This window comes from Trachurus trachurus (assembly GCF_905171665.1).
Source record: "Trachurus trachurus genome assembly, chromosome: 7".
Classification (NCBI taxonomy): domain Eukaryota; kingdom Metazoa; phylum Chordata; class Actinopteri; order Carangiformes; family Carangidae; genus Trachurus; species Trachurus trachurus.
Genome location: NC_139901.1, coordinates 18,438,967 through 18,458,993, shown reverse-complemented (window position 1 = coordinate 18,458,993; position 20,027 = coordinate 18,438,967). Strand labels below are relative to the sequence as shown.

The following is a 20,027-nucleotide window of genomic DNA, read 5'->3' as shown; positions in this document are numbered from 1 at the left end:
AGGTAAACACTGCAACTCCTGCTTGGGAAAAAGTGAAAACTGAAACCGGCAGAATGGGAATTGACTGTGGAAGTTCTGCAGGGACCGTTAAGCGAGAGGCAGGCCAGGTGTCATTAGACAGAGCAACAGCCTCTGCATGGATCAAAGGCTTCCTCTTGGCTGCCGTTACTCTGGCACATAAGACATGCTGAGCAGCGGCTGGGTTCCCTCCAGATCCTCCTCGCAGTCCAGCCGCAGCTCCGGCTGATTTAAATCTAAGTGAACCACGCAACACTTTACATATGACAGCAGTAAACCACAGAGAGGTTTATTACCAGCTGCAACAGTGGGGCTGGTGTTGTTTTCACCTCATGAGACCGTGTGTGTGTGTGTGTGTGTGTGTGTGTGTGTGTGTCAGCCATGTGATCCTGGGGAGACCTAATGTAGCGGCAACCACCACAGATGAGGTTCTTAGTACGTTCAGCAGGTGCTTTATGTCTGTCTATATGTGTGTGTAGTCATATTATGAAAAATTATTGAAAAAGCACGCACATCCCAAAATCTGAATGCTGGCCAGACAAAAAAGTAAATAATAGGGAAAAAAGAAAAAAGGAAACAAACAATAGAATAAAAAAAACACCTTTCCTCAGTCTGAGGAAAGGTGTTTGACCCGAAACGTTACTACGTACTCACCTTTGGTGATTATTGCCCCTGGAGGTGTTGCTGGTGTGCGGACTTTCCTTTTTTCCTAGTATTCATATTATAACATATATGGAGACTTGCCTCTGACGGGGTTTGACAATCCATCATTATGACACCCTCAACCCTCATTTATAGACATGCTCACCATCCTACTATTAACATATATTTAGTCCAGTCACCATTGATGTTTTGGCTTGTACATGTATGATGTATTTCTGCCTTCACTTTACCACAGATGCAGTAAAATTGAATTGAGTTTATTACTGTTACTGTTAATAGAGCATTTTTTCTTTCTTGTCATTCCCTGTTTTTGTTTGTGTATATGAAACCATTCATCACATTGACAAAAATCCCTCACCTGAGGCGTACAGTCGTAAGAGACAAACATTAGAAAGAATATGAGGAATGGGGTGAGGCATACAGTACTAGGGAATTGTGTTAATTTCTGATTCATATAATCCTTTGGCTGAATTCAGAATCGGTGATTCACTACATCCCGTGGAAGCCAAAAGCCTCTTTAATATGAATACAAGTATTGTCTGCATTGCCTCCCATTCCTTTGAAGCACCAGTCCCACTTCCTGAAAGTGACAGCGTGCTTTGCTCTGCCACTTACCCCATGCAGCGATATCTTGGTGGAGCAGAGAAATGGGGAGAGGGCTGCAGACTGCGCTCATGTATTCCCCTGCTGCTCCTAAACCTCAGTGGCTGAAATGAATGTTCTGCCTTTTTCCCCACTTAATGAGAGAACACTACTAGGCACCAAAGTGGGCATATGTTATCTGTGCCTAATGAAGGCTTAAAGCACTGTGTTGTCATGATAGTGTAATTGTAGAGGCTGTGTCAGGGCTGAGCAGGAAAGTTATAGGATGGCTCTATGTTTATGAATGTCAGGCAAACTGATTCTGGCCCTGGTCACAACCCAGTGAGTGAGTGAGCGACACCATCGACCACAATCTTCTTCTCCAATTGACAGTTATCCTTTAAAGATGATTTGATAAAAATCAAACCTTTAAAAAAAAAAAAAAAAACCTTTTTGGTTTCCTATTACCATAATATCTACTTTTGCTATTAAGCATTAGTTTAGCATTAATTAATACTTGGATCATCATTTACCAAGCGTTATTCCTAGGCTGATACTAATAAGTGTGTAAAATCTATACATATAGTTAAATATGAAACTCTCAATTAATCAGCTAATCTGTTATGTGTTTAATGATTGTAATTCATGGTTAGTGAGTGTGTTAATAGATCTTTTATTAATACTGTAATTCATGATTGATTCAGGTACTTACAAGTTAGTTGCAAACTTCTTCAACAACTATTAACACCATTAATGCATGCCTTTATCATTGTATGCATGTTATTGCATGCATGAATGTACGGTACATCTAAATAGTTGTTTCTGTTAATCAGTCACTTTAAAATATGTGATCTTAAGAACCACTGACATCTCCTAAATAACTTGTTGGTTATTGATCTAATACTTAATTTACAAATGCTGAATTTATCATCGGCAAAGTATGAAAATACAATAATTAAACACATTGCAGATGAGCGCATTAATTCAGAGTTAAACATTTATATCTGTGTTTATAAATTACACTTTAATTGGCATCAGTGTGGGAATAATACTTCAAAAATGATGAATTTTTTGTGCTGAAGTTTCTATAAAGTCTGCACTGGCAGATCACTTGTAGTGACATCTGGTCAATATATGTGGTGTTAATGGGCTACGCTTCAATCACTACTTCATACTTGTTCTGTTTTTCTGATGACGGAAACAGAAAAAACATATGAGAGCAGCTTTATCAGAAATTAGGCTGTAATATAACAGTGCATGTTTGGGCATAGAGAAACCAGCCGAGTCTCTGGTGGAATTCAAACACTGTGTTACACAATGGTGTCATGAATATGGTAATTGGCATATTACATCATCTAGCAACATTACAGTGGTGCCACATCAGTTTTTAACTATGTTCCCAATGTTGCACATGACCCAGGTTTTCATTTATTCTTGCTTTTACATCCACAAAATAATCCACAGCAGGAAGTTGGCAAATTGTATGTTCTTATGAAAAGCCATCAAGGGAGGTCCCAGCTCACTTCGTGTACTGTACAAACTGCACTCAGCTGATTTGTATCCATCTACACAAACTGGAAATAGACAATCTTCCATAAGATGCTTTATAGCTGCGTAGAAACACTGGTAATAATGACTGTGGGAAATGAGATAAGATGTGCAGCAACCCATTTAGACCCCACTAACTGTGTTAATCAGTCCACTGCTTTGGTTTCAACATTTCCACACTGACGGTTGGAATGGAAACGGCTGTGATTGTCAAATTAGCTCAGTTTTCAGGAGAATACAAATTATTTTGCTGCAAATCCGTGCAGTGGCGCACACTACGGAGCAGATGCCTCAGAAACAGAGGCCGGTCTGTGTCTATGTCCAAGGCACAAAGTGACGTGATGTGGGTTTAGTTAGCGAGGGGCAGGTCAGTGGCGGAGCGCACCACGCTGATGTGGGTCAGGGCAATCGATAAAGGCGCTGTCCAGCAGCACGCTGATTCAGATCTAATAGCTGCACCTGAAAACCTCAAAGCTTGAGAGAGCAGCTGGATAAAAACAGCTCTTCTTTTTGCTAGTTCTGATTGTCGTCTGATATCACATCTCAGGATTTCAGATATGGTGACGAGACACTTGACTTGCATGTAGTGTGTTTCAGTGCTAAAGATATTTTTTAAAAGGCCAATACAGCATTGAGATAAAAGCTGTCAGTGAAAGGGAACATTTTACAAAGTTTCCTCTGATGCCGTTGCTTACCTGCAGTCTGTGCTTAGTGCTTGTAGCCGTTATTATATACAACGCAGACTAATACCTTGACCACAGGGAGACTATCTGGAACCAAGGGCATTATGGGGCATGTTCATTGTCCTTGTAATGGCAGCATACACTGAAATACTGCCTAAATGAGTGTAATTATGGTAATACCAGCCTTTCTAATGTAGCATTAGCTGCTCTCACACCCTCTACATCCTTTTTGTACACAGCCCCCCTCCTCCATGTGCAGGGTTTTAGAATCCATTTTTGTGCCTCTGCATGGTCTCTCATACTATTACCATGATTATATTCATCAAAACACGGTATTTTCTATTTGATATCCCTTATCCCATCCGCTGTTGTTATACAGGAGTTGAATAATAAAGGAATGGTAATGAATGCATTTGCAGGATTTGGAAACTAGAGGCCACTGGTTTGTTTCCCTGTGCTTTTATTTGGATTCAGTCAGCACTCTGCTTTTATTTGGTGCTTCAGTGCTTTTATATCTTGGCACACAGCATGTATAAACAAACAACAGGAGACAAACAGAGGCAAGAACATGGATTTACAATGTCATTTTCTTTTTTGTGTGCCTTTTTTTTGTTTCTCTGACTTTCTTTTTTTCCCCTTATGTCTGTAGGACTACGCCACAATGCAATTCTGTGCCAACAAACTTGATAAAAAGGACTTCTTTGGAAAGTCAGACCCCTTCATGGTCTTCTACAGAAGCAATGAGGATGGCACGTGAGTTTCCTCCTTTGCGTCGGCTTCACGGGGGGTTTTTCATTTTAGCTTATCAAAGTCAGGTAGGAGGGCTAGGAGATCAAAGAAGATGGGAACCAAGGTCGAGAGAATTAGATTGAGATTCCCTTGAACTCCGCTGCATACAGATACCTTTATGCAGACTTGGCCCCCAAAGCAAACTATAATTGTATCACTCAGTTTCTCTTAGAAATGTGTGTTTTAGGTTTATAAATGATCTGCATCTCCAGGTTCACCATTTGCCACAAGACCGAGGTGGTAAAGAACACACTAAACCCCGTGTGGCAGCCCTTCTCCATCCCTGTCAGAGCACTCTGCAACGGAGACTATGAAAGGTAGGATGAGTGATGATGTACAATAAAGTCCTCTGCAAACACACACATACACACACACACACACACACACACACACACACACACACACACACACACACACACACACACACACACACACACACACACACACACACACACACACACACACACACACACACACACACACACACACACACACACACACACTCAGATGGACTGTGATATTTCAGTGGAAATCAAAACCATGCAGAGTTTCAATATGCAGCATACAGTACTTATTTCAAAATGGGCTTGGTCCGTCAGCTTTAGATGCCATTGATTTTCTGCTGTTGAAATAGAGAATTATTACAGGTCCATCTCTGACTACATGCTACCTTGCCTTGCTCCTCATTGATTTACCCACGAGAGGCGAGAAGCTTTCAGAGTATTTCAAATTTCTGATTGGCTGCACCAGTGGCATTTCCTATCTTATCTGAATCTCGAAGGACCTCGGAGAGCTCCCTGGGAGGAGGAAGAGTTTTGGCAGGAATGTAAAAAGAAATAAAAAATCAGAGTAAATAGGAAGAAAGTGAGAGGGGAGAGGAGGAATGGCTGGATTTGTCGTTCTGTCGATGTTGACGGGTGGCTGGAGCCGCATACTGTGTGAGAGCATGGAAGTGTGCCGACGCGCACCGCTATGAGAGTCTGTACTGTAGAAGTCATCAAAGAACATGTCAAACCTTGCCCTCTCCGCCATGCTGGGTGTCAACGGAGGTTCTTCACTTCGATCCTGACTCTGCTCACCTGCCCGCAGAAGCTAATTGGGTCAGACAGATGGAGCCGGAGCTTGAAAGATGTCTGATCCCCTTTGAGGATTTTGATGGCAAGAGAGATCTACGGCTATTTAGGGTCAAATATCCACAGATTGACATTTTTGGACTTGCTTTATTTGTGAGGGCTATTGAGCAGAGCTGCTGCATCTCTCAGCCACTTCTCAGCCAAATCAAATGTTAGTGGCTGACATGATCAAACATTGTATTTGACATACGATGTTGCTGTGATAATTATGGCTACCCTGGTTGTGACCTATGGTATGCACAGTGAGGCTTTGATCTTTTTTGACTCATGCACTGATGGTCAAATGCACTCTCTACACTACACATTTCCCAGATTCAGCTCCTGTGCATTTTACTTGTATTTTAAAGTGAAGTCAATTAGATGTTTATAGTCCAACATCAAACACATGCCTCAAAGGGCTGTACAATACAATCTGTACAGCATGATACTCTCTATTTGTGGCCCTTCGATTTAGATAAACTGCAAACAAATATGAAGAGTATGGATCAGCGAGGAGCTCTAGGACAGCAGTCGCACAGGGTTAGAGGCGATAGGATGAGGCTGAATCTCTTGGAGGATGAAAAGCTGAGATGTCTGACAGGAGCCAAAGGAAGAGAAAGAAGGGCAGAGGACTGGCCGCACATCACCCCCCACCCATCCCGGACAGATACCGTATTTCTTATAAACTCCTCCTCCTCACTTACAAATTCCTCCATCCACTTGCCCCCCCCACTACCTGTCTGACCTTCTCCTGCGGTCCTCGGACATGGGCCTGCTGTCCATCCCTCGCACCAGATTGAAAAGCGTGTTTAGTCCATCTCCTCCAGGCCTCATGTGAATCAGTTAGATCTCCCCTGATCATCTGGCTTCAATAGTATTCAAAAAGTAAACTATCAACTTAACATGTAGTGTGTGCAGGAATAGAAATAAAACTGAACTGGGGACTGCTGTGTATGACCCTGATCGTTAGTTGGAAGAAAGTGACATCGAAGAGGATTGACGGTGACTGACACATCACTCGGGAATCATCTGCCATGCCGGCCCAAAGTGTCAAAGCACATCAATTTTTTTGTCTGTCAGTCAAAACTAGAAGGAGGATTTGATCGTGTTCTTCCCCCTGACTCTAAAATCTCAGTATCTGTGTGGTTCATAATATGTTGTTTCAGTATTTAGTGGAGGGGAAAACATCTGCTTTTAGCACAGGAGTCACAGTAGAATTCTTATCTCATCTCCTCCTCTCCCTGTTCTACGTGGAGATTGCACACCTTTGTTAGGTGGGAAAATACGTTAAGTGCAGACAGAATGAGTTCAGGTCAGGATAACAGGGCGGCCCGCCATCGCCCCGCATCCTCCTGGATTGACAGCAGCAGCTGATGGTGAGGGAGGAGGAGGAGGAGGAGGAGGATGAGGAGGAGGAGGAGGAGGAGGATGGGGATGGGGAGGGGCAGGGGGAAGCAAGCCACTGATCTTTCCATCAGATCAAGTAGAAGAGCGGAAGCACTTTTCTCATTCTCAGTGAATCCTCTCAGGCTTACATATTTGCGTTCTCGCCTTCCAGCATATTTCAGGAACTTGCAAAAAATATGCTCCCTCCCAAGAGGTTAGTCCTCTATCTTTGGCATGTGCGGAGAAAATGCTTTGCTCAGACTTTTGGCAACTCTATCAACCTGCTCTCTCTCCATAGTGAGAGACATATTCTACGTGGTTAACAAGCCATTCAAATCCTTAATGAGAGTTTACCAATCTTCTTGGGAAAACAAAAGACCAAAGTTTTTTGTTGAAGATTTGTTATTAGCGAAACAACACGTTTTTTCAAAACTGACCATTCCCCACCTAGCTTCAAAGATGTAACAATAATGCTTATTGGATCTCCAGAAAGATGTGTGCATCATTTGCATGCAGAACACAGCGGGCTCTCATGGATTGATTAATTCAACCTTCACTAAAAATTAATGAGCTTTAATTGCTTGTTTTGTGCTGCGTCATGTCATAAATGTTTTCTTCCCTTGGGGACATTTAGGTTCACATTTAAATGTGCTCATGCAAACAAAACTTTTTCTCTCTCTCTTTTGATGTGACAGGACGATCAAGGTGGAAGTGTATGACTGGGACAGAGATGGGAGGTAGTGGACCCACACACACACACTCATATCATGAACTGGTTTAAAAAGTAATTTATTTAAGAAATTGTTCTTGTGTCTGAGCCAGTGTCTGAGTTTTTCCTCTGAATCCTCTCTGAATTACTCTTGTATTTTTCAGAAACACCCAACAGAAACCCTGTCAGCACATTTCACAGTATCGCCGACTAAACTGCCATTCATTTTTCATTGAAAATTGATTATTACAGTACAGCTGCGCAACAGAAGTTGTGGTGTAATTCCTCCAGCTACTTTTATCTTTTGCCTCTCAGCATTGTACCCACTAAACCGTCTCTGATGCAGTTTTCTTTCTTCCCTCCAGCCATGACTTCATCGGTGAATTCACAACCAGCTACAAAGAGCTGTGTCGGGGTCAGAGCCAGTTAAACGTCTACGAGGTTAGTGGAGATAAAGACGGTCGATACTGTTGTCACCCTGCCAGAGCTGAGGACCCTCATGTAAAACAGCGACTGTGGTTTCACATTTCACTTGGACAGTTATGAGAAACTTCTTCCTTCTGTTCCTCTGAGATCTCTTTAAAGTAAAATTCAGGTCACAATGCAAAATTTGACCTCCTTTAGATCTAACTCTGAAACTGTGAAACATCGAGTGATCTTGTTCACTATACAAGACTTTTATCCACCCACACTTGTCATTTGATACATTTCTTGTGGAACAAAGCACATCCAACCTTACTGTACCTGCACAGACCTGTGTGCAAACTATTAACGAATGAACTCTGGATGCACCTTGAGAACAAAAGTTACTCGCAAGGGCACGAAAACAAACCTATGCTCAATTTCTGTGTGCCAGTGTGAGAAAACAATTTCGATTTAAGAGCCAATCAGTGTGCCCTTTGGCTCTGCAAGGTCTTGTTATCCAGAGTTTAATGACAGGAAACCCTCCGCGCCTTGGTTGTTTGAGCCGCGTTGTGGCTATTTGAGATTAACAGCAAACCTCCTCTGCCTCCCCTCGCCCTACCCAGCATTAACGACGGTAAGGTTAAGTGGCGCAGCCGACCAGATGAGGAAAGGTGCTTCTGCGTTGAGAATACAAATGGGAATGCAACAGAAGTATAGCTGCTGATTGGACTTTTCTTTTTGATGGTCCTTCGAGGGTCAGGCGGGGTATTACTGTTAGGCGTTTGGGAGGCTCCTATTGGTCCCTGCTCATTAAAACACTTGCCATGTTACATTAGCCTCCGAATTAGTCACGGTGGTGGATTAAGGAAAGAACAGGGCCAGTGGAGAGAGTGAGTGGTGGAAAAGATGGTGGCTCCAGGAGAATAGGTAAGGACAGACGGAGTGAAAGACAGTTAGGGAGACAGGGTGAGTGAGAGGCATGAGGAGCTGCCCTGCTGACACTGCAGAAGACGATGCATCCATTACCCTTCACCAAACCTCCCTGTATTTTAATTAGAAAATGAAACACAGCAGTTTCTTCGTGCACTCTTTGCCAGGTCAGTGCCCTTGAGGCAGGTTCAGGATGTGGCCGAAAAACTGCACCAAGCCGCCTTTTCACAGCTGACGAAGAAAGAGTTTGAATAGGTCACAGGCCGCGGTGCCGATGCCTGTGTGTGTGTGTGTGTGTGTTCACACAGCCTGACGTGCACACAAGGCCTGCAAACATAACACACTGAGATGACAGCAGGCTAATGCTAACGGGGGCTGGTGTAATTGAAGGTGATGTCTGCGTGACGTAACGCAAACCTGGTTGTGAGTGATGGCCGCGGCATCATGTGTGTTGAGTTGAGGAGCAACGACAGAAGCAGAGCAGAAGAGTGGAGCCCATGTGAAGGAGAGAGAGTGGGATACCTTTTACCTTCGCTGTAGAGCTTCCTCTCCTCCAGGCGTGTGTTTAATGTTTGTTTACAGACCGACAGAATGAGCAGCAGATATGTTTGACCTGGATAGCTGACTATCACACACACGTTTTTGGCTGTAAGCTCTAAATGTAACATTGAAGAAGCAGGTAGTGCGACAGTAGCTCATTATCAGCTCTGCTTATCTTCCCTATTATTCCTCCCCATGTATTTTTGTGTACGTATTTACACGCACACGGTGCATTCACACTGTTTAATTCAGTCTGCATTTTGTTTATCACAAATACATGGTTTGTGAAGAGATACAGGACATGTGTTGTACATCCCCGAGCTTGGTATTATGCATGTAAAATGTAAAACACACCATACAGTAGGTGCTTATATAAATCCCCCTGAATAATCTGTGTGCTGTGAGGCATGATCAATGCTATCTCACTTTCACCCACTGCAGTTATTGGATTGAGTCCCTATGCTCCATTACCCTTACAGACATGGAGTAGGAGGACAAAGATGTTTTTATTACTTGCCCAAGGGGGGACAAAAAGAAATGTGCTGTAAGTTTACGTTATCATTATCCTTCCTTTTTTTTTTAAAATTCTGCCTTCCTACCAGGTGGTGAATGCCAAGAAGAAAATAAAGAAGAAGCGATACATCAACTCTGGGACGGTGAGACTCAGTTTTCAGATAAGAGGAAACCTCCTGGTGCACTGGCACCTCCTGCCCTCCTTTTGCTTTTGTATTCATCAGGAAGTTTCCTCTAAGTGGATTGCATGAGGCAGCTCAGCTCTGTTAAATGTTTTTGTTCCATTCCTGGTCTCAGACAGTGAATATTAAACAGATGGGAAAACACTCTCTGACCTCAAACTGGGTGAAAAACCAATTCCACAGCAAGGCATGAAGGGACTTTTGTCAGCCACACTACCGTTCTCGGTGACTGTGATGCTAATATGCTGCGCAAATCTGAAAAATCATAGGTCATTGTGTGGGTTTGTTACCTCAGAGGTCAGAGTTAATGTGGAGTTTGGTTCATTCTGCTTTCTCTAACGCTGCGATCTGTTTGGACCTTTTTCTCCCAGGTGTCCCTGCTGTCATTCACAGTGGAGTCAGATAACACATTCCTGGATTACATCAAAGGAGGGTGAGTCCAGTCTCTATCTGCCACTTGTGTTGGCTCCATTTATATGAGGACACGACACATTAATGTGTTATGCTCCTTTGTGGCTGGTTCCAAGGTCTGACAGAAATGACTTGATTTAAAATCCCCCTCCACTCAGAAACTACTTTCACTTATTACCACTTAACTTGGATATTTGAGCGTCACTGTGCAGGTGTCAGAGCACAGGCTGACAATAGAAAGCTGTTTTCACCTTCAACTCCTGAAGGGAGAAACTTTCTTTAATTCTGCAATCAAGATGTGAAGATAAGAAATGACTCTGTAAAATCACACAATGGAAAGGATTTGAAGAGTAGATTTAACATTTTTTATTGTTTAGTGTAAACAAAAGTGTATTCTGTGTTTGTGGTGGTTGGCGAAACTGTGTTCATGTTACATTTGAGATGGTTACAATTATGAGTTTCAGATTATGATTAGTATTGAGGAGGTTTTGATTCAACTGTTAGCAATAAACCACCTACTTAACTTGTTAAAGTAACATCTCTGCTTGTGTGATAAACACAACATTATACTGATACACTAAAGAAACATGGCCACTTTTGTTGAGGAGGAACAGATAAAAAATGTAGCACATGGACTCTGCTTGCTCCCTGTTGGCCGGCCTGCAGCAGTTATCAGTCGTCTTCTCTCTGTTGGCTGCGACTGTTTGACTTTAAAGAGGTTTCAAGCCCAATGTTCACTCGCACACCAGTGATCTGTCTCTGCTCTGAGATAAATTATTGCCAAATGTAAAAAAGCTCCACTCTGCTCAGTGTTTATTGTCAAAGACAGTCAGTGATGTTGTGGTTTTGGTTCGTGCTGGGATGTTTTGATGCTGTCGGGCATCACAGTTGCCTTGTGGTGTAACACAAGTACTAACTTCAAAGTTCCTGCTTTGACTTTCACTAGAAACCTTTGTTTGAAGGTCATCCCAATTTCTTTTTCACCTCTTAACTGTTTACTATAAAAAAGAAAAGAAAAAAAGAGGGAGAATTGATATTGCTACACGTTTCTTTATTTTATTTGATTGACTAGAAAGTTCTTTTCTTGCAGTAAATTATTTGCATACCCTGAGGTCACTCTTCTCAAGTCTGTCTGTACTCTCATTGTTCAGTCGCAGTGTTAGAATATCAATCAATAGTGGGAGATAATGATTCGCTGAAACTTGCCGCAGAAACACAGAGAACATTAGTGAGCCCTGAAGACACTGTAGACATGTTACTGCTGTGACTAACACATGGAAATTAGGTAGAAAATCGCCTCCGTGAGATTTAATACAGTAGATTTAAATGCATTACATCAGCTCCTGTGTCTCATCCTCTTTCCCATCTGCACCGTTGCCCATCGCAGTACAAGCACCCGTCCACATTTTCCTCAGCGTTATTGACTACACGTAGTGAGTAGCCTTTGGTTTTCCACGTGTGTGTTGAGTGTGGCCCCAGAGGAGACGATCCCGTCCGCAGCCACAACTACAGCGTGAATGAATATGGATGAGTGATAAAATATGGAGAAGATCTGAGAGCTTAATTAAGGCCGGACAACCTGTCACATATGGAAATGTTTCTCAGTGGATCAGTGGCTGCCCTGGTTTTAGTTTCCTGCTGCTTTGCTACTGATGGTTGAGTGTCCCAGATCTGTCCTGTTGGTCTCTCCCCAGCTCACACAAAAAGACTCACACACTGTAACTGTACACACACACACACACACACACACTTACAAAGTAACAGTGTTTCCATCCTTACCTTTACTCACTTCAGGTCTTATTTGTCCAAGAGACACTGAAGGAAAACGGAGGGAGAAGGGAAAATGGGAAAGAGGATGTACTAACACACTGAAGGTCAAAATGTAAATGCGGAGTTTTCACATTCATGTCACAGTTGGTTAGTTTTTATGTCTCTGTGACAGTGACAGCTGTGGCTGAGGGCTTTATGATTCTGGGTTATCCGTCTGAACATGGTTCCACTCTTATGAACGCAGTGTCTCTGTAACGCTTTCAGGGAATTTCTTCAAATTTGGCACAAAAATTCACTTGGTCTCAAAGATGAACTGATTTGATTTTGGTGGTCATACAATCAAAGGTTGATAAGGTTTAAGGTAAATCCAGATAAACACTCTCACGGTCTGTGTAACCTGGCACTGTGCCGATTTGCTGATACTGGAGCATGAGCTCATAGACTCATTACTATGTTCGTACTGAAAACTTCTGCATGTAGGAAAAAATAAACGAACAGGCGGAAGTGAGAGATAACTGATTCAAAAACAGCCTTAAATTGCCTGCAAAAGTTTTATGACTACGGGATACTATTTTATTATTCACTGGATATTTTGCTTTCATGTATCAAATGATTTGTCGGACCGGATAAATGTCTACAGAAACTCAAAATGTATGAGGAGGGAATCTAAAGGAATATCACAACCGGAGCAGATAGAAACATGAAAGCTTTTCCTCAGATAAAGGAGTGTTTCTGAAATACAGACTGAAAGGCACTGCCATTAACCTGTTGATCAGTGATGTCAAAGCAACAAAGAAGCTTTACTATAACATCAACAATAAATAAAAGAACAGATGCACAAAGAACATGCTACATGAGGATGGATCAGCTCTTTTTTGAGTTGAGTTGAGTTGAGTTGAGTTGAGTTGAGTTGAGATTACTTTATTTATCCCATAAGGCAATTCTGTTTCTACAGCTGACCACCTCACCACAATCACATACAGTACACAAGCATACATACAATTGAGGAGGAAAGTGCAAGGCAGTGCAAAATTGAGATCGGGTAAGATAAAAGTACAAAAATATAATAAATGCATAAGTAGGGCAATATACATAAAAACACATTGTCAACAACAGTACTAAAAACTACAGCTTCACGCCAGCTGAGCATTCAACAAACTAATGGCAGAAGGTTCCTGAGAGGCTGCATGTAACGTCGACCTGATGGCATCAAGATAAATTCACAGGCCAGAACATGATTATGATTATTAATGCTGCATGCTGCCTTTTGTAAGACCTGTCTTTCCCAAAGGGAGTTCAAGTCAGTAAGTTGGGTGCCAGTAATTTTTGAGCAGACTTTCACAATGTTATTCAAACAGTTCCTGTCCTTCACTGTCAGACTGGTAAACCAGCAGGTGAAAGAGAAAGTAAGGAGGCTCTCAATGTATGAAGAGTACACAGTACACAGTGGTCACCTGTGTTTCCACTGACGTAAACATTTTTTACTTTACTAACTGTAATTAATACTGCTGGGGGAACAGAAGGTGCACCTTCTGTTTGGTAGTAAAGTGGTAAATGTTATGCATTTGTAGATGGCTCCCCTGAGAAAAACTCCTCCCAGAGGACAGCTCAGTGTAGGTGAATGTGTGCAGGACAAGAACATGTATGGTGAGAGAGACTTTCCACTGATCGAGGTGTTAACTTGAATCTGAATTTAATGCTCTAAACAGGTTGATATGCAGCTACCCTCAAAGGCTGCACATCTAAATCTGTTGTAAAAGGACAATCCCCAGTTATTTAAGCTCAGATTTGAGTTTAAATCTTAATAAAGGCGTCCGCTTGGGGTTTGACACTGCTTTTTATCCATCGTGTTAAATGAGAAGTGGAAATCTTCACATGAAACTGTTTTGGACAGAAAACGAGAGAGAGATTACCCCATTAATTTCAGTGAGCCAGTATGGGGAGTGAAGCATTATGTAGAGTGGTAATTCATCTTTTTGTTACAGACATTTAGAGATGTTAAAAGCTCATTGATTCTTTTGGTATTGTGCCCAGGAGGAGGAATGATGACAAAGACTATTACTTTAAAAAACATTCTGGGATCTGGGCAATTTTTCAGAAAGATGAAATCCCAGAAAGAAAAACGCTCAAGCGTCAGATGTTGTGATATTTTCTCGTGAGGTCTTTTAAATCATCATGAAAGACGTGATGTGGCACCCGTGCCTCGTGTTGTCATTGTCTCCCTGTTGTTTTCAATGAGAAGCGCTCTAAATAACGGAGGTCTTTGTGTGTTAAAAACTCTCATGAAGCCACAGAGATTAGAAAAGCCTGGAAGATACCATAAAATAACATGACAGGGGGTGGGGGGTGGGCTGGGATGCAGAGAGGGTCAATATTACTTTCCTTTCTCTTATTGTTCTGTAAATCAACGCTATCTCTATCGCTACCTTTCTATTTCTGGTTTGATCGATGCACCATATTTTCTCTGTGGTTTCTGTGTCTCCTGAGGCCGAGAGCTGAACACAAACCAACTCACATGCATCCGTGCAGCCATTAGTGCTGTCAAAATTAATCTGAGAATGACACACTGATGTAAATATTCTACATGGAAGAAATTTAACGCAACATTTTACTCATTATTTTAATGAATGAACTTCATGGATTCGGAAATCAACTTCATTAGAAATAATTTCAATGATGCATGCATTTATTTTTCTATTCACTAATTTTGACTTTGATTTACTTTATACTGTAGACTGATCCACTATTACTACATGGCTACATTGTGACTGACGACACTTTAAAAGACTTCCAGTCTCTACAGTAGTTCGTAAATGTGCACTGACCTTTGTGTCTATGACGATGTGTCTCCTTGTTCCAGTTTTATCAGTTTTTCTCCAGGAAAGACCTTAAACATTTCAAGTGAATGTGAGTTTCCTTGTAAACACATCAAATGTTTATGTTCAGTCTTTTCACCAGTCTGTATCCTTGATCTCTAACAGATCTATTGAGTGCATCTCTCTGATTCATCGCTGCTTTCGTTCGTTGTGTTAACTGTCACCTGCATCAGTGGAACAGTGTAAAAGTTAAAAATTATCCTAGTAAGTCCACAAATTTAAAATAAACAGAGTAAGAGTTATGTTTCTGCAATATTTACTGTGATGATAAGCCCACAAAAGGATACACACATCAATACTCATGATTCAGTAAAGAAACAAAAATCATAAATGTATAAATGTTATAGAGATTTTACCTAATCTCACCTTGAATTGATGAAGGTTCAGTTAATTTTGGACTAGACTACTTGTTTTTGGAGTTGGTGGAATACAATGCATCAGGTCGCATCTGTTTCTAGTATATACAGTATGCACCCAAATTCATTGTGGTGTACACAGATCTGTATTGCATATGCTGGTGATGAATTTCTAAGTTTGCATCTAGATGGGTTTTTACTGTGTTTGGTATTTGCTGCTTCCTGGGATGTGGGTAGTTTGTTGTCGGAGACGTTTATTGGTTATAAATGACCTCGCTTTGAACTATTTCTGTGTTCAGGTTGGGCGTCCTGTGAGCTAAAAGTTATACATAAATATTTCATTAAGATGAGTTCAAACTTTTTTCCCCCCTAAAGACAACCTATACGAGCTGAATCATTGATTCATATAATTAAGAGTATAAATGTTTAATCAGGTTTAGGCTGGTGTCTGGCTTCCACTTCCTCTTCTGGTTTCTGCCTGTGTCAACATCACAGAAGTGGATTTCGTTTCCCATCAGCTTCGGGACCATTATCCTTGAAATACAAGCCCAGAATTTTATTTCATATTATTTGTGCACTGCTGTTATCCAACAGATTTCACTGTCAGCACCAGCTGTGGTAGCTACTGTAAGTGATTTGTGGCACCTCCGCAAACATATAATTTCACTTTGTGAGATCCCCAACCATATATAACCTAATTTATCAAGTAAGAGAAGGAGAATAAAAGATATTGCTTTTAACAGAGTCTCAGCTTGGAGCAGATTGCATGACAGACTGATGAGAAAAATAAACAAGATTAGAGGGGAGGGATAAAACAATGAGGGTGCTTCTTAGCCGCAATGGGGAAGATTAAGTGTATCCATGGAAAATGAAACACCAGACCAAGCTCAAGAGAAGTAGCTGCTATTTCGTCAATTAAACTGGAAAACCTTTAGGCAACTTTTAAGTCTCATCAGCCTGTATAGATGGAGCCTATTCTCCACTGAGCATTCACCCAGTTAGATTAGGTTTATTTGTGTAACCTTTAATAACTGTTACTGTCTCAAAGGGCTTCACAACGCCCACATTTGGAAGATAAACCACATCCCTGCAACCTTAACCCTTTAAACAAAGGATGAGAAAAATGAACAAAACCTCATTAGAAACAAAGAGATTTTCCCCATGAGACGGTCAAACATGCAGTGGGTGCTGAGAGAGCCAAAAACGATTAAATGTATGTGTCATCTAATTATAAGATGGATGATGTTTTAAGAAGCAGCTCACATTGTTATTATTAAGACTGAGCAAATAGACACAAATATTGCAGATTTGTGAAAAGATACATCATATTTAAAAAAGTGTTTTCTTTTGTTGTAATGAACATATGTTCTAATCTTTTAATTTCATACTAACATCTAGAAATCATAATGAAAGTAGCAAGAATATGTTACTATCTGATTCAGATTTAAGTCTGCTGTTGTTCAAATATTATGGATTCACATCCTTGCATGGCAATTTATGGGTTTCTGGCGCAGAGCACAGTCACTCCCGTGGGTCACATAGTTTTGATTTGGCATCTGAACTAGCGAAGGAGTCGACTTTTCTTCAACTCATGCAAATGAATAAAATCCAGCTGAATGCCTGCCAACACTGCCATTCAGAGAGATGATGAGGAATATGAGCATTAGCCTGAACAGTGAGCTGTCTAAATCTGATCTCTGACCCAAATTTGATATTTTAGATTTCTGTTAAAGATTGCTCTCCCCTCATGTGTGTTTGCTTTGCTGCTGCCTTAAAAGGTGATGCATTTTAGACGATTTCTGAGATGGAGGGTAAAAAAAAAAAAAAAGCAATTTCTTTTCCAAATACACTCAGACATCCTGACTGGTTTCACAGTGAATTGGTTTTTCATTAATTTCCATTAATGTTGAATTGGGGAAGAGATATAATCAAACATAGGTAATTAAAGTCCAAATTCCATATACTGCTCAGACTCGAAGGCGGTAATGAAATATTTATATTCTTTTGACCACATATTGAAATGTTTCTTGTTAAATTAAATCTGCTGTGACTGAGATCAGCTGTGTGACGGCTTCTCTGGAGCCTCTATTGTGTGGAAATTTTATTAAGGTTTAATAGTTTCATCCCAAAATGTCGTGTTGTTCTGAAAAGGGAGAAAGTGATTTTCCTCTCCCCCTCTTCTTCAATGTTCACTGATTCTGAACAGCAATGATTGTTGGATGTAGTATGTGGTGGACGGAGGGGTTTTAGGTGGATGGGGGAGAGCCTCTATGCATGTTATATCTGTTGTCGTGACTGTAGCCTATATGTTATGTGCTTTGTGTTTTATGTTGGACCCCCTCAGAAATTAGATGGTTGTTCATCTGAAAGGGCTATCCATAAATACATTTCTAAATGTCTTGAAAATAGGAGATATAATTCTCAGATGTGCCATTCACATGTCGGGCGCAGGTTTTTGTGCAGCTCCCTCATCCCATCCTGACATCGGGCCATGGGCCAAATGTCTGATACATTTTAGTTTAGCCCAGGGAGTCAATGCAACTAGAAACTGACTCTCTGATCTCTCTTTTCTCGCTTGCTTGTGGCCACTTTTACTGCCACATAAGTGTAAATCCAAGATCATAGATTGAATATGTCTCTGGCTCATGGTTATCTTACTGTGCAGCTGCTAAAGTCCAGATACAGTGAGAGAACATCTGCGTTGATAAGATCTGAACTGATAGAATGATGAGATATCAGATTCCTCAGATTAGACTCAGATTAGATTGCAACATTTGGTTGATATCTAATCTGAGTCGCAATGTGCTCACAGCAGTTCAGCCTAATGAGCAGCTCTGGGTTTTGCCTTTATGGCTGCACCACCTCCCTGACTGGTGAATGTGGTTGAGGCAGCTAAGACCTGCAGGCATTACTCAGGGCTTGAAAAGGCCAACTCGCTTCCCCACATGTTTTCTCTGTGAAATAAAGTAATTTAACCCATCCTTTTATTTTGACCTAAAAACTGTTGAGTCGCTGTAAATACGACTAAGAAACGAAGGTCTAGACCTGCTCTATTTAATAAGTGCCTTGAGGTAACTTCTATTGACAACTGGAGCTGTATGAATTAAACTGACTTGACTTGACCTATAGTAAATATTCTCCCAAAGATGGCTATGTATAGCCTAATGAAAGCGTCATGTACAACTCTATGTAATATTGGGTGGAAGAATTCAAAACAATGTGGGTGGAGATGAGGAAGGTTGAGAGGGCGTGATTTTTTTTATTTATTTCTCACATGCACATGTTTCTCTTACTAGGATACTTAGATGTTAAAGGGACAACGAGGAGTTTCTATTTGGTTATAAAAAAGTCTCACGTTAATGTGGATGAATCTACGCTATCCACACTTGTTAATGGGCCCATTTTCGATAAATCTATCGTTTTGTCTCTATTGTTATTTTATTATTATTAGTGTTGGTGGAAATGCTGGTCGAGCTTTACTTTCGGTTTCGTGGCGAGTCATGAGAATAACGCCGCCAAATAGCCGTTTACGGTCGGAACTACGACGGTATGTGATCGTCTTCGAACCTCTGACTTTAATTATTGATGAATGAAAACATGAGTCCGTCTTGCGCCGGTCAAAGAATTTCACGGTGCGCGCGGAGGCTCATAAATGTAGTGTAAAAATGCTTTGCTTTTCCAAAACTCCTCGTTGTCCCTTTAATCTGTAAACTGTATTTAACACAGGTTTCACAGAGGTGGAAAGTAATGGTCCACAAACAGAGAAAATGGCCTTGATAACCTTTCTAATATCTATTCTCCGTTCTGTATCACTGAAAATTATAATTTCCACAGTTTGATTTAAATTTGTTTCCATGAATCACCGAGAGACAAGTGTTCTTAGTTGTGTTTCTAAACTTTCCTGCACCGTCCTTAATAAAGGAATCGTTTGAATCATTGGTCCATTTGTCAGACGAACATAACGAGTCCCATAGCATCAGAGCTGGTATTGATCACATATATTCTCTCGTCTAAAATCATTTCTGCGACAATATGAGAGGGGCAGCAACTTTTCATGGCTTTAAAGATTTACAGAAAGCTTTTGATAGTGTAATAACCTTATTACTTTGAAATGATTGATTGAAATAGTGAGGGCTGATGGGAAGCAGTGAAATCTCTTTATCAAGCCACAGTTATGTTAATGACATACAGTACATAGTGAGAAACAAGGATCTCTCTCTCTCTCTCTCTCTCTCTCTCTCTCTCTCTCTCTCTCTCTCTCTCTCTCTCTCTCTCTCTCTCTGTATGTATGTACTATATATATATATATATATATATATATAATATTGAATAGCTGAAGTCAAGCAAGAAAACATGATACTGATATTTATGCAAGTGATGTAGATCTGCTGCCAGACACTGAACAGAATCTTCTTTTAATAAATATTGTACATGGTTGAGTAAAAGGCAATTAAAGATAAAACCCGGGTTATGGATTTTAGAAAAAGGATGATGCACATAAGTAAATTTCTGTTTCATATTGGTTCAATTCTTTTGTCCTAGTCATGGAGTTAT

The 20,027-nt window shown here is 40.9% G+C and overlaps 1 protein-coding gene across 1 annotated transcript in view; it reads left to right on the top strand.

The window, feature by feature from the left end:
* cpne5a (copine Va) overlaps nucleotides 1-20,027 on the top strand; it is a gene marked incomplete at its 3' end in the record, with an annotated part of 75,116 nt that overhangs the window by 36,061 nt on the left and 19,028 nt on the right. Inside the window, exons 9-14 of the mRNA XM_083976245.1 lie at nucleotides 4,144-4,247; nucleotides 4,496-4,600; nucleotides 7,477-7,518; nucleotides 7,856-7,931; nucleotides 9,968-10,021; nucleotides 10,432-10,493. Coding sequence (XP_083832371.1) covers nucleotides 4,144-4,247; nucleotides 4,496-4,600; nucleotides 7,477-7,518; nucleotides 7,856-7,931; nucleotides 9,968-10,021; nucleotides 10,432-10,493 — 443 coding nt within the window. The remainder of the gene's footprint in view (nucleotides 1-4,143; nucleotides 4,248-4,495; nucleotides 4,601-7,476; nucleotides 7,519-7,855; nucleotides 7,932-9,967; nucleotides 10,022-10,431; nucleotides 10,494-20,027) is intronic.